Here is a 23,676-nt window from a genome sequence, read left to right on the forward strand (position 1 = left end):
AAGAGCTGCCTGTGGGATGCTGACCCTGCTGAGACACTGTAGATATGCAGCCAGGAAGGGAATGAAGGAACTTATCAGTGTAAGTTAGGGAAGAAGGTGTAACAAAGATGTCCCAGAATTGAAACCAGCAAAAGCCTCACATTAAAGGAATTCTAGGGAATATTTCATGACATTGAAAGCACAAAAGATGAAATGTTAGACGCTGATCCCAACTTAGAGTATGACAGCTCCCCAAGGCATAGAAAAGATGCTAGCTCCTTAACATATATATATAACAAGTATATTACATGTATATAACAAGTTCAAACTACTCTTGATACATTTTTCATAAATAATTATCAATGTGTCAAATGTTTTAAATTATAATGTATTAAGTACATGTGGGTTTTACTACCTTTTTCATGTTATATGTATAACTGAGTATGAGTTTTTAATGTTTTGACAAAATTATTATTAGAGACAGGGTTTTGCTCTGTCACCCAGGCTGGAGTGCAGTGGCATGATCATGGCTCACTACAGCCTTCACCTCCTGCAATCCTCCCACCTCACCTTCCCAAGCAGCTGAGCCTACAGGTGTGCACCACCATGCTCAGCTAATTCTTAATTTTTTTTGTAGAGGTGGGGGTCTCACTGTGTTGCCAGACTGGTCTCAAACTCCTGGCCTCAAATGATGTTCCCACCTTATCCTCCCAAAATGTTGGGATTACAGGCATGAGCCACCATGCCCATCATGACAAAAATTTTTAAAGACGATGGAACAATTGTAAAATTGACCAATGATTATTCAGATCACTTTGTATGGTTTCAGTTTGCATGCTCGCTTTTACAGTTCCATACTACTGTGCAAAGAAAAGATGACCTGTAATATAATAGGTTCATTTTACAACTCCTGTTGGCTCAGGATGTATGAAATTATTGAGTATAAGGGAAAAGTCCAGTGGTTATAGAATTCTTGCTATCATTATTACTATTTCAATGTTTTGACCAAATTTATAAACACAATCCTTTAAATATTTAAAACACCTTGTTAGCCAGACTATTATACTTTAGGACACAGGTAAGGTGATCCAAATACTCTGTTTCCCCACCAGATAAACCTAAAAGACGTGAGATATAGTACTTTGTTCTGAGTTCAGACCTCAGCTCAGAGCAGAGACAGAGAGATGGATAGACTATTACGATGGGATAAGCAACGAATTGGAAACAGCTCCGTTCCCAGTCAGATCCTGATTTGCTGCGTGTGCTTTTAGCTTGCTTATTATCTTGGGCCTAAATATATGATGCTGTTTCCAGCACAAACCTCCAGGCAAACCAGCTTAAGTATCTTTCTACTCCACTCTCAATGCCATTGTGGCCCCTGCCTCATTAAAACAGACAGGGTCAGGGGCTTCCGTTCAGATGTAAGATGGAACCCGGCCCAGTAACAGCGCAGAAGAATAAACAAATGTACAAAGATGTTCCTTGTTCCTGCTTCATGGAAATATGAATATTAATAGGATATGTTTGTAAAAACATCTTAAACTCTTTAGAGCAGTGCTGTGAAACAGAACTTTCTACAGTGATGGAAATGATCTGTATCTGTGCTGTCCAATGTGGTGGCCACTAGCCATATGTGAGTACTGAGCCCCTGAAATGTGGCTAGTGCCACCAAGAAACCTACATTTTAATTTTATTGAATTTTAAATAATTTAAATAGTTCCATATGACTAATGGCTAGCATAACAGACAGAAGTTTTAGAAAAAAGGTACCAAATTAAGCTTTGGTAATTTGTTTCTAGAAGACAGCAAGAAATGCATCCATTTTGTGAAGGTACCACAGGTTTACCTTGTGAACCACTCAACACCAGGCCTAGCTCAGCACAGACCGCAGCACATGTGACCTCATAGTCATGGCCTGTCAAAACGGCCCGAGGAGCAGCAGTCTCACCTTTAGGAAAAAACAGATAAAAAGAACAAATCAATTCAAGTTCATGCAGATTAAATAATCAACAACTTGCTCCTAATTCCCATCATGCCTATTTAATTTATAGTTTGGGAATGTGTCCAGCAATCCTACTTTAGGACTCGATCCAAGTTATATACTATAGTTTGATTATGAGGACCACATCCTGCTAAAATGTCAAGTAACCTTTATGTGATTATCAAGCAACAATGGTTGAAAACTCAGGGTTAAATACAACAAAATCTGCATTCCAAAATGCCTCATAAAAAATTAGCCCTGCAATTAGATGTTTTATGGTCAGATGACTATAAAATTAGGAACCTTGGCTCAATTTACATTTCAAAGAAAGGACTCGCCCCTCCCTCTTCCCTCCTTAGCCTCTGTGGACCGCTGAAACCCATCATAATGAAGACAGTCTGAACTAGACTTCCACTACCTCCACAGGAATTCTACAGCCCCTCTCTTAAATACCTATTCTCTCTACTAAGCTTATGTATTTTTCTGATATATAAATTTCATGGGTATATTCTCTGTAGTTCATTCAAAGAACCAAAAATAGTAATAATAAAAAAAAAAACACCTAAAAAAACCAAACCCTTACAGATAAGTCTACAGATAGTGACTGAAAATGAGAGGCGGTGGGTGGAGAAGGGGGGACAGAGAAGGAGTATCCAAAAAACGGCACATGTTGCCGAATACTTTCACAAGTAGAAAGAACAAGTCATACTGTATGTCTGTCCCAGGCTACAAAGAAAAAGTAAGGTTGGTTGGTTGGTTGGCTGGTTAATAAGGAACCCACCATGACTAAATAAAACGGTAATGGGCTTGATTTGTTGATTGGTTCATGCCAAGCCACAAGGATAAACCGGATTCCATGTCTAGCCTGAAGAATACAATTTGAAAACTAAAGGAATCCTCTACTTTTATAGTCTCTAAAGGTAAAGACACAAAAAGTCTTTCCAAGTGGAGAGCAGGATTCTATTAGCATTCTTGATTTCTTGATTTGGATTTGTTTTATAGTATGCTTGATAACTAACACTGTGTAATCCAGAAGAGACAAATGTGCCACAGAGCAGCTGTGGAACCCTGTGGAAGAGAATTGCTTGTATCTTAACCCCAGACAGCTGACTATCCTTGGAGCAGTCAGCCACTCAGAGGAAAGATGTCCAGCAGCTCAGAGGAAACCCACTGAAAACCAACTGTACTTGGAATGCTGCCGTCAAAAAACTAACCTGGCTTCCAAAGTGGGGGTTCTCCCAGTAGGTCACTGGGTTATTTGAAATTTTATGCAAAATGTATCTACATGCCTGTTTTTCTAGGTAGCAGGGGAGGAAAACAAGTTTTACTGAATGGACAGAGGTCCATGACCAAGAAAAGGTGAGAGGCTTCTACCCTGAAGAGAGGTCTAGTCTCTGCTTGTAGCCCCACTTCACCTGGAGCCAGCAGTCACTTCAGGTCTAGCCTTCCACACGACAGTTCCAATGCATGTACCAGAGTACATAATACGGGGCCATGTCCCCGCAGTGTCCTTCAAGGCTTTGATGACTGTAGGTAATTCTGAGTGGGACTTAAGTTGAAGGGATGTCACACAGAACTATGCACCACACTGGCAGTGCTATGTGCAGCCAGTCGCTGGACCTGGCCTACAGGTTTAGTGAATAAAGGGAGACCGAAAGTGACATACGAAGAGGCAAGGGGATAGGCAGAACAAGGGGCTTCGTTTCATTTGATTCCAAGTTTTGAAACTTCTCTGGGAGGCAAACCTACCTTAATTAGAAAGTTTTCGTGACATTTCCCAAGCCACAAAGAATTTGTCACAAGAGCAATTTTGTTTCTTACGAAGTCCAGAAATTTGGGAAAATTTTAAAGAAATACAGCAAATAATGTAAGTCAATCTGAACTACTTAAGCTTCTGTTAGGATCCACAAATTTTAGGAATAAGTATACTGTTTTAAAAAATTATTGGCCAGGTGCGGTGGCTCATGCCTGTAATCCCAGCACTTTGGGAAGCCAAGGTGGGCAGATCACCTGAGATTAGGAGTTTGAGACCAGTCTGGCCAACATGGTGAAACCCTGCCTCTACTAAAAATACAAAAAATTAGTTTGGTGTGGTGGTGTGCGCCTCTAATCCCAGTTACTCGGGAGGCTGAGGTAGGAGAATCGCTTGAACCTGGGAGGTAGAGGTTGCAGTGAGCCGAGATTGTGCCACTGCACTCCAGCCTGGGTGACAGAGCAAGACTCCATCTCAAAAAAATAATAAAATAAGAAGTTATCAATACTTTAGCCCTGAATCTTGGTTTCCCTTTTCCCCAGAAGGCTGTACATTCCACAGAAATACCATACCATGTTGTTTCTGAAATTACTATCTAATTAGATCCATTGGCAACTTTTTTTTTTTTTTTTTTTTTTTTTTTTTAACCAGCAATTAAAATCATTAAGATCTAAGGGAATATATTTTTGGTGTAATTGTTGGTTTTTTTGTTGTTGTTGTTTTTGTAAGTTACCATTTCATGGATGGTGAAATTTGTGTTTTAACTTGAATTGTCTTGGAATTCCTCAGTGAAAAGTGAAGGTTTGAAGGAAAACTGATATCAAATGAAGGCATTCTAAGTATAAGACAAAGTAAACAAAGGACAGATAGATACTGGTGCTCCCAGAGGACAACGTCACTTAAGTACATCAGTGCTAACTTTTTGTTTTCTCAGGAGCATGGTGGAAGAAGGGAGAGGATTGCTGTCAATTTTCTTTTTTTCTTTGATGTAAAAGAGTTGAAATACTGAGAGTTTTCTATGACTATAAAGTTAAGAGTTTAGGAAACCTCATGATTAACCCCAGAAGGTGGGTTAAGATGCAAGCATGATTTTTTTTTGTAAACTCATAAGATTTTTATCATTATGCTTTGCTTACAAAATACTAGTTTCCAATAATCCAAACTTTATTAAATCATTTTTCACTCCACAAATCAGAACACACACACATGCAGAGTAATTTCAAAACTGAAAAAGAATTTCTTCTTTCCCTAGGGCCTGATCTCTAAATAAGGAACTGTTCAGTGCTAGGACTTTGGCTTCAAAGTTTGGCAAAATGTTTGCTAATCCCGGAAGCAGGTTAGACAGTTCAGGAAATACAAAAAAAAAAAAAAAAAAAAAAGAGAGAGAGAGAGAGAAAACCAAATTAAAAGCATAAGGGTAGATTTATGATCATTAGGTTCTCAGGTAACTGGTTTCACAGTCACTGGATTTCCAGTAAAAAAGACAGTGCTACTTAACTTTCCTCACCTATAGGAAATGTACATTACTGGCCTCTATAAACCCACATACAACAATATAAGGAGAGATATCATGTCATTCCTCTAAGAAAAGCTGTTTCCAATCTTCTTTAAAGATTGTATTCCCTTTATTATCTGCTGTACAGATTAAGCATTCTTTACATTTTCTCCTTATAAAAAGTACATTCAAAATAAATACCTACTACTTGATTTTTATAAGTTTTATAATAAAGAGCTTGAAATAGTTACACTTCAGTATAGCAAATATATGATAAGGGATTTAAATCAAACAGGTCAAAACTGTTTAAGTTCAATGGACATTTTGGGAACCACTTGTAATGAAATTACTGAGGGTAGCAGAGATAATCGGAGGCAGAGCAGAGGCTTTACATGTGGCTCACAGAATCTTTTTATGTCTCTGTAGTTACACTGTATACATCATCCTGGATCACAGCAGAGCCCAAGTGACGACATCCCACAGAAAGGAAAGGCAAAATCCCTCCATATCTATGTACATTTCTGTTTGGAAAGCCTAGAAACAAAATCTTGGAACCATATAACTCATTCTCACTGCAGTATTCTCAGAAATCTGCCCCTCCCAACTACTTGTCAGTCCACGTAGATTTTAATACCCAGGGAGAAATAATCAGCTCAAACAAGATGATTCTGGCCATATATTACTTTTCAAAGATGCCAAAGCTATCAATAATCTCTCATTGCAGTCTCTAAACCAAATGAAGAGCAAAAAAAAAAAAAAAAAAAAAAAAAAAAAAAAAAGTCTTCTCAAAAATATCAGGTTAATTCTTTTGATAAAAATTTGCAATAGTTAAGGGATACAAAAAGTCTTTACCTTTGCTTTCTGAGATAGTAGGATCTACCAAAGGCTAGACATAAAGCAGAACAGATCCCCTTAAGAACCTTTTAAAGTCTTACTGCTTGAAAAATTGTCATGGCCTTCAATAATGCTGAGACAAAAATTTATCTTGCTGCTAGTTTAAGGGACCACACTTCAAACTCTTCTTAAAGAAAAATAAAAAGAGAAAGAGGACAGACTTCTAGGACTGCTTTGAAAAGCTTGAGCAATTACTTCAAAGGAAAGGGTGTCTTTGTCCAGAGAGCAGGTTTATGACTACTGATGCAAATCCTAACCAAAGGCTGAAAAGGATACTGAGTGCATCTTTATGGTTGGCCTTAAAAGAAGATGAACAAGTCAAATGAGATTAAAGACAGCCCAAATTCTGCTGCAAATACCAGGGCACATCAGGTTTTACAGAGGCACTTCTCTCAGTACATAATACTAGATACCAATACCAACTTACAGAGACAATTATAACAACCTAACTTGCATTCAACCAACACAAGATCTCTATAATGACCACTTAGCATTTATACTGGACTTATGTTTTAAAACATTAGGTGAAATATGTTAACACCACTAGGCAGAATAGCAAATGCTTTTATTAGTTGTGTTTCTCTGGTGCCCTCACAACATTAAGTATATTTATCAAACAGACTGCGAACCACTTAAAATTACACCTGAAGGAAGAGAAGAGGAAAGAGGAATTTCTCTAGTATCTTGCTTATAAATATCCAGTGAGAAGAATATTTCATAAGGTCTATATCCATTAGGGAAAAGAGGTGACAATCCAGGTAAAAATAGATCCGACATGTATTTCTGGCAAACTTGTAGTTATTTTTTAAAAAGTGAATAAAGTTCTTGGTGTTTTGGTGTCATCTCCTTACTCTTATGAAAATTAGATCACTTTGAAATGCAGTATAAAGTTTTCACTTGTAGGTTAAATATGTTGTTGTTAGCACAGTGAATTCTCTTCATTCCATTTTCTCAATACCATCTATTATGAATGAAGCGGGATTAAAAATTTTCCTATTCTTACTTTTATAAAACTATTTCTTCCAATTAATACTTAGTTTAGATGACTCCTGGCTGGGCCAGAAAATAACATATCCCATTTGTTCACCCATTCATTCCTTCACTCCTTCATTCACTTAATAATATTTATTGAGTTTGTGTTCTTAATATGTGTGAGGTACTATGGAAATAAGGAAAGGAGTAAAACATGGCCTTTTATTTAAAAATAACTTGATTTTAAAGGATCATTGGATCTGGTTTTGTCAACAGTACTATAAGCCTGCAAATTATAATTATAAATATCTATGCTTGTAAAGGTCAACATAATAGTAATGAAGTCCATACCACTTGTAACAACTGATTTTGAATGCAAAATCAATTTTTAACAATAATTAACATGCTTAAAGACCACCAATATAATTTTCCTCATTAGTAAAAATGTATCACCTGAACTTTTATAGAGGAAAATCAAAATATAAAACCTGGCTTTATTAAAAAAAAAAGTAATAATTTCAATAGAAAACAAATTAAGAAATAAAATATATTTGTGTAAAAAGCCCAAATACATAATGAACTTATTAGGCATATATATTATAGATAAAAAACAAAAATATATTATACAATATATGCCAGTCGTTTCCTAAAGATGGATACCTCTATTTTACATGTGCCTTTTGTACCATTTAGTTACAATTGATTACTACAAAACATTCATGTGAAAACTGAATACTAAGCTTTCTCATGTGGCTCACCATAATGGTAAATCAAGAAAGGAAATGGCTTTGCTAACGCGGAGGTGAGGTTAAATATTTTTTAAACCTTTTCCATTAATTTCCTAGTTTTACAATGGAAATTATACTGCATTTTAATTATGCTTAGAAAAACGACTTGAAATTTGTTCTATACATTTCATCTTCAAACCTTTTCCCTTCCCCTATTCATCATGGTCTCTTTGGTGAAAAATCATAATTTGATTAGACATATAGACTACAGATGACAAGCCATAGCTGCATTTAGAGTACAACCACCATCAGACAGGAAATTTTAGTACCATCTTCTTGTAAATAATATTAGAAGTATTAATGCAAGACAAGATAATGTTGGTACAAAGAAAATGGTAAGTCCTTGGTATGTAACATTTCTCCTCCTCTCTCTCTGATACATAATAAATGACTGTAACATGGGAATCACCCTCTAAGACCATGGTTGACCCTTGAACAACATAGGTTTGAACAATATGGGTCTACTCATATGTGGATTTTCTTCTGCCTCTGCCATTTGAGACAGCAAGACCAGCCCTCTGCTTCCTCAGTCTACTCAGTGTGAAAGACAACCTTTATGATGATCTACTTCTACTTAATGCATAGTAAATATATTTTCTCCTTATGATTTTCTTAATAACATTTTCTTTTCTCTAGTTTACTTTATTATAAGAACACAGTATATGATACATATAACATACAAAATATGTGTTAACCAACTTTATGTTATCAGTAAGGCTTCCTAGTCAACAGTAAGCTATCAGTAGTTAAGTTTCTGGGGAGTCAAAAGTTATATGCATGTTTCTGACTGTGTGGAGGGTTGGCACCCCTGACTCCCGTGTTGTTCAAAAGTCAACTGTACATTAGAAAATGGGTTTATATGAGTGTGTACCTACAATTGTATACTTAAAGTATACCCCTTAAATGTGTATTTGAAAAATACAAAATCCTACCATGACATGTATTGTCATAAGAACTCAGTATAATGCAGTTGTCTTTTTGTGTCTCTTGCAAATACTAAGAATGCTTTAGTGATAGGATTGCATCAAATTCTCTATAGCTGATATTCTAATTAAGTGTATAGTTTAGATAACTCTGACCTAGACTGCCTGAGTTTAAATCTAGGCTCCAGCACTTGCTAGCTACGTGAGCTCCCTTGGGCAAGTTTCCATAATTCTAGTAAGAAGATCCTAAAAGCGTCAAGGCCCAGGGCAGAAAGTAAAGGCATATTTATAATTTCTCCATGCCTCATCTATAAGTCAAGGATAATAACAGTAGATACCACATAGTGCTACTGTGAAGATTAATGAATCAATATGTAAAGCGCTCAGGATGGTGCCTGGCATGTAGTGAGCACCCATTAGTATCATCTGTAAGTAGTAGTAGCAGCACGCCAGGCATGGTGGCTCATGTCTGTAATCCCAGCACTTTGGGAGGCCGAGGCGGGTGGATCACGAGGTCAGGAGATCGAGACCATCCTGGCCAACATGGTGAAATCCTGTCTCTATAAAAATACAAAAAAATCATCTGGGCATGGTGGCGCCTGCATGTAGTCCCAACTACTCAGGAGGCTGAGGCAGGAGAATCGCTTGAACCTGGGAGGCAGAGGTTGCAGTGAGCCAAGATCCTACCACTGCACTCCAGCCTGGTGACAGAGCAAGACACTGTCTCTAAAAAAAAAAAAAAAGTAGTAGTAGTAGCAACAGAATGATCCCTTTTTTCACTCTCTGTTATAAACACTCCTTTCATTGAAAGTATAATATCTGATCCTATGCTGCATAAAAGCTAATTAGAGATGGTTCTCTCCTTGATAATTCATATAAATTCTAATACAACTACTAATATCTGGCAGCCTAGAGGCTAAGAGTGGGGAGTTAAGGTACAGTACAGTAATTAGGTGCATTCCCCAAATTAAAATATCTTTTTTTTTTTTAGACAGGGTCTTACTCTGTTGCCCAGGCTGGAGTGCAATGGTGCAACCACAGATCGCTGCCGCCTAGACCTCCCTGGGCTGAGGTGATCCTCCCACTTCAGCCTCCCGAGTAGCTGGGACTACAGGCACCACACCCAGCTATTTTTTTTTACTTCTTGTAGAGACAGCATCTCCCTATGTTGCCCATGCTGGTTTTGAACTCTTGGGCTCAAACAATACCCTTGTCTTGGCCTCCCAAAATGCTAGGATTACAGGCATGAGCCACTGTGCCCGGCCTGAAGTATCTTTATTGTCTCTTATTATCAAGGTATTACATGCTCATTATAAAACATTCAGATACTTTAGTAAATTATAATGAAGAAAATGAAAAATTGCTTCCAAATTCACTACCTATAAATAAATGTTGCTAATATTTGTCTTGTGATCATTTCATACTTTTTCTATGCATATATGTACATAGAATACAAAGGTATACACATACAGGCATAGGTACTTATGTTATACATGTAGCTTGGTGATCTTTTTTTTTTTTTTTTTTTTTTTGAGGCGGAGTCTCGCTCTGTTGCCCGGACTGGAGTGCAGTGGCCAGATCTCAGCTCACTGCAAGCTCCGCCTCCCGGGTTTACGCCATTCTCCTGCCTCAGCCTCCTGAGTAGCTGGGACTACAGGCGCCCGCCACCTCGCCCGGCTAGTTTTTGTATTTTTAGTAGAGACGGGGTTTCACCGTGTTAGCCAGGATGGTCTCGATCTCCTGACCTCGTGATCCGCCCGTCTCGGCCTCCCAAAGTGCTGGGATTACAGGCTTGAGCCACCGCGCCCGGCCTAGCTTGGTGATCTTTTACACTTAGCAGTACAAAGAGTGTATCCCTCCATGTCAATATTACAAATTTGTGTATCTTTGTTAACGTCTGTACAGGACTTCATTACATGGACATATCATTACTATACTTAACTAATGTGCTTCTTTTTTCCTACTTGCTTGAGACTTCATTTGTTGTCTTCCCATGGAGGGACTCGGTCTTTGGTTCTAGGTAAGCTATGGCTACTGTAGCTGCATATGAGTGTCTGATAACATAAACATGGTAAAATTCTACCCCCAAAAAAGAAAACAGGTAGAAAATTTGCTTAAGTGAAATCTTATTCGGATTTGTTGAAATGCAACATTGAGTCTGATTTTTATGAATATAAATTAAAACTGAAAGTTGGTTTTATCTGTTTGTCCTAAATACCCAAATTATTTAAAATTATTTAAAATACATTCTCCTTAACATTTTAACCTTCTTTTGTTAAAAAATACTTAAGTAAGGGACTCTGAAAACTATAGAGGAATTTCATATCTTTAGCTGTTAAACACTCCTGACCCCACTCACCCCAAGGAAATAAGGCAATCTCTCAGTTGCGCAAAGTTAAAAGCTACAAGAATGAAAGCTTAAAAAGCTCAACAGTCATGTAGCCTTAAGCCACAAAAGGCATTAACAATTCAGAGAATTTTTTTCCTATATAAAAACACTTCAAATCCAAAATCTGAAGTCTTATCAAACACATTCATTTTCTCACTTGAATGTGAAAAAAATTACTTTAAAAAAATAGCAGATAAATGATATGTAATGATATATAATGACTCTGTTAAAAGATCAAGAAGGGGCCGGGCGCGGTGGCTCAAGCCTGTAATCCCATCACTTTGGGAGGCCGAGACGGGCGGATCACGAGGTCAGGAGATCGAGACCATCCTGGCTAATACGGTGAAACCCTGTCTCTACTTAAATACAAAAAACTAGCAGGGCGACGAGGCGGCGGCGCCTGTAGTCCCAGCTACTCGGGAGGCTGAGGCAGGAGAATGGCTAAACCCGGGAGGCGGAGCTTGCAGTGAGCTGAGATCCGGCCACTGCACTCCAGCCTGGGTGGCAGAGCAAGACTCCGTCTCAAAAAAAAAAAAAAAAAAGGATCAAGAAAATCAATTTTTACAAATTTGTTAACACTTACAAACTTCTGCTCTGTAAAGCCATATAAATGAACATAGCACATACAAATTGAGGTAACTAGAAAAAATAGGGTTTAACTGTTGCTTTGTAAAAAAAAAAAAAAATCAGATTTCAATATTGAATTTCATATAAAAATGGTTATCTTTTCATAAATTATCAGTAATATCTAGAGTAAAATGTGAGTTACATAGGCACAAAGCTGCCGTAGAATTTCTCTTACGAAATGAGCGTTTTTGCAAGGTAGTAAAGTCAGTCTACTATGTTGTTCCAGGAAGCCTTAATTAAGTGTATCCTTGGTAGTTCTACCAGTAATGTCATGGACTCCCCTTCCCCCACACTGATTCTGCAATATTTTAAAAGCAGAAGAATCCTACATTTAGTTGACTAGAAGGAATTTTTACTTTCTTAGACTAATTCCAACTATTGTTTGAAATTAAATTTCCCATATGAGCATAAAGTGTCAAGAAAACTTTCTTTGGCATGGCACTATTAAAACGGTCTACATATGAAGATACTCAGTTTCAATCTGAGGGCATAAATCATCAGTTCTTCTGTTCTCATATTTATATGGCTATAACCTATGGGCTGAATGGTACAGTCATTTTTCTCTGCAACCAAACAAGGTAAATAAATGTGATATATTGGCATATCACCCCGCCACTATGCATATGGTGCACATTAAGGTTGTATTCATTTGCCATATGAATATAATTCCTTTTTACCACATCTACTATTAGTTACAAGCAGTAAATACAGAGTTGTTTTGCTGGAACTTGAGGGCCTGCATTACATCATGGAGCACTAAACATCCTGGACCTTCTGGAGAATTTCATAGACATACTTTTAATGTCACCTGAACTTGAACACTGCCAACATACCATTTGAAAACCCTTCTTGATAAATGCTTCAAGGAAAAAAAATACAGGGTAGTTGTAGTGTGACAGTACATTCTAAATGCAGGCCCAGAAGGGAAGGTCTTGATGAGACACACACAAGAACTCTTGCTCCTGACAAAGGATCAGATCAAGAGTCATACCCAGGTATAAAATGGTTTCTTTTTTTTTTTTTTTTTTTTTTTTTTTGAGAAGGAGTCTCGCTGTCACCCAGGCTGGAGTGCAGTGGCCGGATCTCAGCTCACTGCAAACTCCGCCTCCCGGGTTTATGCCATTCTCCTGCCTCAGCCTCCCGAGTAGCTGGGACTACAGGCGCCCGCCACCGCGCCCGGCTAGTTTTTTGTATTTTTTTAGTAGAGACGGGGTTTCACCGTGTTAGCCAGGATGGTCTCGATCTCCTGACCTTGTGATCCACCCGTCTCGGCCTCCCAAAGTGCTGGGATTACAGGCTTGAGCCACCGCGCCCGGCCTAAAATGGTTTCTTGTTCCAAGCATTACCTTCTTATTCTGAATCTAGTGAACATAAGGAACCTAAATTTAAAACACCATCCAAATAACTTCCTCAACTGTAACTTACTGAAGAGCTGTGATCAAGAAGCTAGCAGTTTATTTCTGAAGAGCTGTGATCAAGAAACAGTTTATTTCATCACAAACTGTGGTACTTTGTTTCATTAGGCAAATACTGTGCTTACTTTTTCCTTGCACAAAATATTTATTGTACAGTTGCAAATCCAGGTTAGGGTGGGGTAAAAGGAGGAGTAAAGTGATTGCTTTTTAAGAACTCATATGGTTCAACACAAATGTACATACCTTGACATTTGTGACCCTTAAATAATATATCACACGCAATTAAAAACAAAGTACACCTGTCTTAACCAAGTACCAATTTTCATGTTTCCCAACATTAAGTCCCCAAATGCATCCAGCAGATGGTGCTCTAGGACACCTACTTACAGACAGTAATATTGTTTTTATTACATCCACCTATATTTTGGCAAGACAAAGAATAAGAATTTATTAGTACCTTCAGTAAAACATACTAGGCTTCACAATAAAAAGGACGTAATTCCTAAATATGTGTACAAAAATATGCATACACATAAGCACATGTGCACAGAGGCAGCCAGGAAATAATTCACACCTGGACATGTTATGATACTACTTTTCTTACAGACTTGATGAGTAGTCTATGTGTATCAGTAGTATTTATAGTCACATGGCAAGATCATTCTAAATTCATTAAAAAAAATTTAGAATGCCTTAAAGTTAGAATTCATTTTTAATTATAGCAGGAATGTCTCATTAGGGTGATACTAGTAAAATTAACAACAGTAGGATTTACGGTAATGACTTAAGTGATTGATGAGCGTATAACAAAATGAAGTTTTAGACAGAGAAAAAGCAGGGCAGCTATGGCATACAGTACTTTAAAAAACAGCTCTGTGGTCTGTTAGTGCTAGCCTTATGGTTAATAAAACCTTCTTTCTAATTAATGGTGCTGAAATATTCTTAAAGAACAGAATCTTGTTGTTATGAAGAAAAGTTAGGTTTTTTTTTCAGTAGACGCCAATCCCATAAAGGAAAAAGCTGACATAGATTAGCATGTCTGATTGCAATGAGGAAAAGAAAAAAAATGCCACCTTTCAATCAAATCAAAACCAGAATGCGAGAATGGAAAATGCGAGTATTACTGAAATACTACACACACAAATCTATGCAACACCCTCACAGTCAGCAACCATTTGCTTCTGAAGCTGATCAAATGTGGCTTTAAAAGGTATTATTCAGATATCTAAAAATACCTAGTAAACATGTAATTTTTAAAATCCAAGTTTATGAATATAAAATAGTGAATAAATAACAACTGTTTTGTATATATTCATCTTGCTTATCTAAATAAGATCGTGTGAAAGTTTAAAGTATTTATCAATGGAATGCACTAGGGAACATTTTCTCCAAAATTTGAAAATGTGCAGTCTGGAGAGCATTATTCTGAAGGCCAAATAACTATCTCAGGAAAAAAACTTTGGTGACAAGGCTCAGTCCTAAAACACAGAGTACTAGGACAAGGAGAGAGAGATGCCATGCTTTCATGTATAAAACATCTTTCAGTGAAATATTCTTGGTTAATTTCATTTTTTAAATCCCTAATTAAATGGAATCCTGTATTAATTTTTCTTCTCATTGAGAAAACTGCATTTTACAGGAGATAACTATTACAAAAAAATAGAGTCAAAGATGAAAAACTATCTGGTATACAGGAAAATAAGCCTTTTGCTATGTAGTATAGGCAGGTTTCATAAAACATTTACACTTTTTAAAGCCCCAAATTATAGTATTTATAGGTTTTACACTTGATCTTAGCCAAAAGGCCAAGAAGTGATGTATTTATAGGTTTTATCCAGTTTGAGCTAGCCCGATTTTGCCAAAGCAGTATGTATATTAATATTAGATAATATATTTTTTAAACATTGTCATACAGCTATCAACTTTACATATAACATCAATATTAGATTTGGAAAAAACAGTGTATGTAGGCTTATGACCCTAGAAAGTAAAATGACTACCTATTCTCATTATTTTTTAAATAAAAAAACCCTGAAACAGACCTATAAAATGTAGAAAAAGCAATAACCTGGTTTTCTTTTATGTATTTTCCCTTCAAGAAAGAAAAAGTCTACAATAAAAAATGTAAAGTTGAGGTATTAATGTGCATTTATAGAACATATTGCGATTATATGTATATACACGCTTCACCACTTCTTAAAGGTCATTTACATTGTATCTAAGAGGTACAATATAGGAATACGCATAACCTAAAACCCTTCATCTGAAAAGCTCTGACTTCAGCAGCTGCATCGTGGAACCATCAATGAGCCAGAGGCTTATAAAATCCGAATCAGCTTGCATGAAACTGTTTGAAACAGTTTATACACGGTAACAATGTCTTTGTTTTTGTTTGTCATTTTCTTTTGAAAAGCGTAGACTGCATTTTCCATTTTTCTATTCTAATGTGTGTAAATTCTCATTATAAGAAAAAGTGCCTATTTGTCTTTCTCCTGGATTAATCTTTCAAAGCTGAAGCAAAATTAAATCGGGGCATCAGACATTATACAGGGGCTTGAAAGGATAACGTTCACTTTGAGAAAGGTAATTTAATTCAGTCATGATACATTACAATTTTCTAAAATTTTTATTAGATGTGCTGTTATATTCTTTTATTGTTTTTATTTTCATTGCTAGCATTACTAGGAGGTAATGTCCACCATACTGCAGACAATGCGAGGGTACAGATGAAGTACACTATGAAAAATATAACATTATAATATTTACTCTAATGCCAACAAGATGGTGTTTTGTGGTGATTTATTTGCTCTAATCATCCTGTGCTTCTGATAACACCTTAACTCAGTTCTGTTGTTGCTTTCATTTTACAGACAAGACAGAAGGACCACAGCAACGCTTGGAACTTAGATTTTTTTTTTTTACTACAAACCCCAGGATTTGTTCAGTCCTACTTAATTCATTTTTTAAAGGTCATACATGTAAAAACAATCTCTAGGTTGAGTTACAAAGTATTTAAATATATGAAAATATATTTAAATGTATACATATATCATGATATATATCATACTTTCTTCCTTCTCAAAAAGCTGAAAATTCGTAACTTTAAGGTATACTTCAATTTCTGAAATGCAACAGCAATTATATACAAGTGTAGCTAGTAAGTCTTTTAGCTGCTGCTTAGAATACACAATGGTAATGACGGTGTATAACATACAGAACATGATTAAGTAAAATAAAACGAGAAACCAAGAACCCAAATATCTATGTGTGTTTGGATTTCTATATGTGCATGAAATATCTTACATTTTTAAGGCAAGGAAAAGTTCTTAAATATTTTGAGATAAATAGCAAAATGGTAGATTTATTATCTATTTTAAATCTACGTTTGCCTGAGATGAGTGAATCTCGGTAACTGGATTTACAGAAACAGGAAAAAAGAGATTGAAAGTAGTCACTTATTCTAAGAGGCCAGAAAGGAAGAAGGACCAGAATATTGTGTTCATGATGAAAAGAACATGGTACTTTTCAAAAGAATATGAAAAACAAAATCCCTGAAATTTACATCTTTATAATTTCCATTGTAATCATATAGAGATGTCTGTATAAACGTGAAATGCATGTACACCTACTCCCTGACATATACAGACACTACAATTTGATCACAAAGTCTGTATTATCAATAGCATCACAACCTTAAAATTATTTCTCATATCCTATTTGCGTAGGAAATTATCCCTTTTTTGATTAAAATAGGAAATATCTATTAGATGTTCATTGAATAAAAACTGTGTTTACCTACTACATCAAAGTCTATATAATGTACATAAGAAACAGCTTTGAAAAATACTTCACATATACTTCTTTTAACACTATACTAGCATTTGACTAAATGTTTTGAAAAAAAGGTTCATTTTCATACAAATATTATACATTTAAGCAAAGCTTTGAGAAGTCAATCCAAAATATGATGGCCTTAAACATATTTAGACCATTTCACAATCTGGGATGGAGTGACAGAGCAAGGACCGAGTATTCAGGTAAAGTCATCAGGAAGAACGTGATCCTTCCTTAACCAAACACATTGCAACTTGCTTTAAATTAAGAAACTGTAAATATTTAAGAGCAGTTAAAATGCTCTATCTTCTGAAGTAAAAATCTAAAGCTATTCTTGCAGGAATTCTACAGTGTTGTCATAATCATTTTAATTAAATTCTCATTTTTCAGGTGGTCCCTTTAATTGTTTTTTCCTACTTCTTAATGTGTTTTTCTAAAGCCATTTCTTTTCTGCAGCTGTGTGCGATTGGTTTTAATGGTAGCTGCTTCCTTTTTTTGCCTTCTGTGAATTACAATTTTAAATGGTTACACATTTTTTGTTTTACTGCCTTCAGCATAGTTTCATAAAGATGTTTAAGGCTGTTGGTGAACATTTTCATTTCCCATCTGAAAAACCAAGAGCCAATTTGAGTATTCCATATTGGCCTTTTATGACCTGTTTTATCTTTTAAATACGTAAATGAAAGCATAATTTTATAAAGACTAGTTTGTTTCTATGAAATTATAATTTTTATTTTGTTCTTTTAAAATATGAATTCAATAAACAAGGTAATATGTGATTGCTCTTTTATGCTGTATCTTCATGAATAAAAAACTATTTTATTTGGTGACAGCTATTTCCAATGAACTAGAATTTTTGGATCATGAGAATAGCCTATAATATGAAACATAAGATTTCATGCTTGGATTTTAATTATCAATGGTCACAAAATGTTGATAATGAGGCTATCTGGATCATTCTTAAATTATAACTAATAAATTAAAAATACTTGATAATTCTGTTTCACTTTTACCATAACAAAAAGGTAACTTTACTGCAAAATGTTAACTCTCTACATTCTTGTAAAAGTTTACTTTAAAAATGAATCGTACTTACTGCCTGGGTTATCTCCAATCCCACTGCATTTCCCATTCCAATACCACAGCAAAAGAGTTGCATCACGTGACCCTGAGAGAATGTAGCAATTTCCCCCAATATATGAATCTGAACGAGCGAGGCAAGTGACGACATCCCAATGGCCAAACACCACTTGGATCAATTTTCCTGTAATGCAAAACAATTTTCTTTAAAATTGCTATTAAAAAAATAAAAATCCTAGTGAACAGACAACTTGTAAAACAACAAAGCCATATGAACTCTGATTGTCATAGTTCAGATTTTATAATAATTTGACATGGTCCAACCTAACAGTTTTCTTTGCATGCTAACAAGAACAACAAAGAAATACACTGAAAAGTGCTAACATTTTTGAAAGGCATATGTTAGAACTATTTCAGCAAATAATACTTGAGGACCATGGCACTGTATCATTACAAATGGCTTCTATATATTACAAATGAATCATGTTTACTAATTAAAGCAGGCCCAGGAGAACCCTTTTGGAACCATTTTAACACTTTCTTGGTTACTCTATATGATTCAAAATAAAACTTAGTTGCCTTTCTGTAAAAGTACTTATAATTTAGACGTCACTAATAAAAACCTGTCTCTGAATTACTGAAGATTTAACATATTTCTTGTTTTAAGTGATCTATACAAAGACAATATAAGTCACTTTGGAGAGCTTCTACCTTTTCAAATCAGGCTTATATGGAAATTATGATGAAAGAACTAATATATTGTGATTGCAATTTCAGCCAGGTGATTCTTTGTCTTAATCGTCTGATGAAAATTCCTTGAGGGTGCAATCAAGATGGTAATGATTGGGGACAATGGAGAGAAACCCAGTAAACTTACTATATATCTAAGCCTTCAAACACAGAACAGTTGTTCATGTAAAGGTGTCAGAAAAAAAGTAAAGCCCTCACCCTTTAAGAATCTTTGTTTAACCAGGTATGGTGGTAATAATTCACATAAACTTGTCTAAAGAATTAAGTATCTATGACACACCCCCATTCCATCTTTAGAGTTTCCAGCTAACATATTTGCTTTGACATGTCTACAGAGTCTACAGATAAATGCTATACAATGTCTACCCTTAATATTCAGCATGGCTTTTTTAAAAATAAGTTTTTATATTTTGATTATAAAATATAATTTCGATGTTCAAGGAAAAAAGGCTACTAAGCGGAAAATTAAATAAGCCTAAATAGTTTATGTAATTAACCTGGAATACACTGTAAACTTCTTAAACGGTTAAGGTCTCAAGTACTGGCATATCAACTGTATTTAACTTTCCAAGATAACAAATATAATATTTACATTAAATTTTTAAAATTGTTGATTTTAATAAACCTAAGGCTTATTATGAAGACTGAAAATTTAGAAATAAAATTCTGAAATATTATCTAAATCAGATGGAAAAGTCAAATACATGTTTTCATTCATGAGTAGCAGTCTTGCATATAGCCTACTTCTAATAAATTTAAAATCAGATTCATTTCAATCTCAAGTGGCTAAACTAATATAGTACTTTTTTTCTCCTGTGATTAAGGGAGAGCAGACTTCAAAGCAAATGTCTCTAACTGCTAAATGTTCAAGATGTTCACTTTTGAATTTCTTCAACCTTTTAAGTTGACACCAAAACATTTCATTAAAAAATAAGCTTATATCAATAAATAAAGAAGAATTCAAGACTTTCAAGAATTAAAAAAATGAAGAGCAATTTAAATATGAAATATGTAATAATTTTTACTTCATTTCCAATTTACATGACAAACAGAATGTGGAGGTTCAGTGGTAAATTGGCGGGGATCAGAGTACAGGCAGGCCTTACATAGGATAAGACAAAAGTTAGGTAGCTGAAAGCAGTCTTATTAATAACTAGAAAATCAAAGGTTAAATCCATGTATTTTAACTACTGAAAGAAACTGAATACATCATATGGTGATGTGATCATAGAGAATATATATGACTTCTGCTTTAGCCTATGCCTAAATGCTGAGAGCACATAAAATATAGGTGTGATTGAAATAGATTACGTACGGGCAGGCTTATTTCAGATTTGAAACCCAACACTCAGTGGGTTGTAGGAGTGAGGATGAGTGAAATAACTAACCAGGTATTTGAGGTAGACGACACAGAGGAAACCCAGGTGTTCTTCATGCAGCAGGAGGCTTGCAAAGAACAGCTATTCACTTGGTAACTTAATTTCCAACTCATGTGAGGACAAAGGGAAAAAATTTAGCTGTAAAGATGGGATGGATTGAATATAGGGGCAGAATTTTACAAGAGTCACATGTTAATTCTCATGAGCTGAAGTCACTGCTCTGTTTCTCCAATGTCAGTGTAAGGAAACATGCATTCAGTCACGGTGGTTCCTTTTTAAAATTTTTAGTGTTTTGATTGTTTTCCAAAGAGTTATCACAATTAATTTTCATTCAACAAATACCAAGCACCTATTAAGTGCCCAGCATTAGACCTTCTTACCTGTATACAGTACAGTGGTGAACAAACATGGTCCCTGCCCTCAGCCTTTACAGTCTTGTGGGGCAGACAGTCATTAAACAAACTCAAACAGGTATATAATTATGAATAGGGATAAGTATTATAAAAGAAAAGAACAAGGTTGGATTAATGACAATAACAAGAGAGAACAAATTTACACTGGGTGTCAGGGAAGATCTAAATGAGAGAGTGACATTTAACCAGTTACATCTAAAGGGTTTTATATGTTAACACAAATTAACTTTATTCTTTACAATTTATACTTTGGGCTCAACTCTGGAACACATTATTTTTTTAAGTTTACTTTTTCCTGTTCTGGCAGCCTTCCTCAGCAATATTTGTTATTGTTCTAAGGTTGAGGTTCACTCCTCCTAAATAAATCACAGCATATAAATACCTGCTGCTCTTTTTGGTAAATTATTTTCTGATAATCTCATAAGTGTTCCTCAACCTTAGTTTTTGTTTCCTGTAATACCAGTCCACCTCTCCACACACTAATATCAAATATTACCACAAGCACTAGAATATCCCTTTTTTGACAGAACAAATTTTCTAGTTAATGTTTTATTTGACAGCTGTGCTACAAATAAAAAAATTCAAGCTCAGGACTCTGCACCACTGAATCTAAAATGTGGCCTGAAAATAATTCCGACTGCCAGGGGAAGGTTTTATTGTTGCCTCTGCTGTTCTGGTTGTGACCCGAAAACATGATTTATGTTTAAAGAATTTCCTGTTACAACCCATGTTTCTCCTCCCTCCCCGCCACTCTAATAAGAGAAGGATTTTTTTTTTTTGGCTTGTGTGCTAAAATATAATTGAATGGAACACTTGTGTTAGCTTTGCCATTATATATTACTGATCATAGGATTTTCCCTTGATTCTCTGCTAAACTTAAGAAAAAATATTTAATATTCCTGTTGTAAAAACACAGACACATATTTACCCTAACTGAAAGTATTTTGAATAAAACTAGCATCAGAGTTTTTATACAAGATATTAAGAAAGACACCAGGACTATCATTTGAGATTTTTTTTCTACAACTTTTCTGGTAAGTATAAATATTTTTATTTCACAAGTTAAGTCACTGAAATGAAGTTTAAAGCTATTCCTTATTTATATGTTTTATACAACAAATGCACACATTTTTAAAGACAGTACATTAGAACGTATTTTGAAAGAAGGAAAAGAATGACATCAGGTTTATTAAGTCTAACGTAACATGGCAGACATACTAGGAACTTAGTGTTACAAAGTATAGCATTTTCCGAAAAAAATCAGTGACTGACTGGTAACACCTGGATGAGACAACATGGTATGATCACAAAGCGTGCTATATTTAAAATTAAAAGAGCTAGGTCCAAGGCCCACTTGTGTCACTATTAGCTATATAAATTTCAGCAAGTTACATAATCTCTCTAAACCTTAGTTTTATCACCTGAAAAATGGGGATAAGACACCTGTTTACTTCACAGGATTACTGTGAGACTGAAACAGTGGTATGTGAAAGAATTTTATAAATTCTATAAAATTGTGTGAATATAGGATTTCAATTATTAGTATTATATGAAAGTGAAGTTAGCTTTACTCTACACATATTAATATTGTCTTTAAAAAACAATAATATAGAATATTAACAAACTAAAAACACTCAAATGTCAAAACCAAAGATTGACATGGTTTATGATTCCATTTATATGACATTCTGAAAAAGGCACAACTAAAGATGAGGAATAGATTAGTTGTTGCCAGGAGGTTGAGGGTGGGGTAAAAAGCTGACTTCTAGTAGGTGGCACAGGGTATTTGGGGGTACTCTGCACCTTGATTGTGGTGGTGGTGAATTACTCTATGGTTTTCATTGTAAACCAAAAAGAGTGGTTTACAGTTCTATTAGTTCTATTTTACAGTGAAAAATTCATTTTCATGTTTAAAAATTTATTTCAATCACTTAAAAAATATGTGGAAAAACAATATGAAGTCCAAAAGAATATTTGAGAAAATCTCCAGGAGTTTAAGACCACCTTGGACAACAGAGTGAGACCTCTGTCTCTATAAAAATTAAAAAAAAAAAAAAAAAAAAAAGAGAAATAGCTTTTTCTTTTTTTTGTGCCTGTGGTCCCAGCTACTTGGGAGGCCGACGCAGGAGGATCACCTGAGCCCAGGAGTTTGAGGCTGCAGTGAGCCGTAACTGTGCCACTGTACTCCAACTGTTGCTTACACTGTCTCCAACTGTGTCTTTAAGCAGAAAACAAAGACATATCCAAGACTCCAAGAGGAGTGTTTAGGTTCAATGGTAATCTACCCCATAGACTTAAACATCTAGTAAAAGCCCAAATAATCAGAAAGGCTTGAATGGTGATGTTTTCTTTCCTATACCTACAGAATAAAGATGGAAACTATGAGAAAACCACATCATCAATTCCATATAACAAACAATAAAGATAAAAAAGATGTTCAAGAACAAACTCCTTGAATAACCAAAAATTAATTGCTCTATAAACTATATTAAAGCAGGAGTATGGACTCAAACATTTTATAAAGATTATTAACAAGACTGAAAGATGATTTACCATAAAGCATTCAAATAACTAGAAGTTTTAATTTAAAAGATTTTTCAATTCCTACAACATTAAATAAAGATAAATGTAAGCCTTTGTTTCAGTTGAATATCTAATTTCACAGTATACAGTCATGAACTTTATAACAACTTTTTGGTCAACGATGGACCACATATATGATGGTGGTCCCATGATATTATAATGAAGCTGAAAAATTCCTGTCACCTAGTGACATCAGAGCTGTGGTAACATTGTAGTGCAACGCATCACTAATGTTTGTAGTGATGCTGGTATAAAAGGACTTATTGCACTGCCAGATATATAAAGATACAGTACATACAATATGTACAGTGCATAATACTTGATAATAAATAACTCTGTTACTGGTTTATGTACTTATTATCCAATACTTTTTATTGTTAAAGTATATTCTTTCTACGTATAAAAAGTTGATTCTAAAATA

The 23,676-nt window shown here is 35.2% G+C and overlaps 1 protein-coding gene and 1 pseudogene across 4 annotated transcripts in view; both read right to left on the minus strand.

Annotated features, from left to right (window-relative positions):
* LRBA (LPS responsive beige-like anchor protein) overlaps window positions 1-23,676 on the minus strand; it is a 779,214-nt gene that overhangs the window by 19,862 nt on the left and 735,676 nt on the right. For all 4 annotated transcript variants that reach the window (XM_030916318.1, XM_010372523.2, XM_030916327.1 and 1 more), the window contains 2 exons: window positions 18,147-18,314; window positions 1,826-1,927 (listed from right to left, as the gene is read on the minus strand). In XM_030916318.1, the coding sequence (XP_030772178.1) occupies window positions 1,826-1,927; window positions 18,147-18,314 (270 nt within the window). The remainder of the gene's footprint in view (window positions 1-1,825; window positions 1,928-18,146; window positions 18,315-23,676) is intronic.
* LOC115896306 lies at window positions 14,904-15,033 on the minus strand (annotated as a pseudogene).

Source organism: Rhinopithecus roxellana, chromosome 2 (assembly GCF_007565055.1).
Source record: "Rhinopithecus roxellana isolate Shanxi Qingling chromosome 2, ASM756505v1, whole genome shotgun sequence".
Lineage (NCBI taxonomy): Eukaryota > Metazoa > Chordata > Mammalia > Primates > Cercopithecidae > Rhinopithecus > Rhinopithecus roxellana.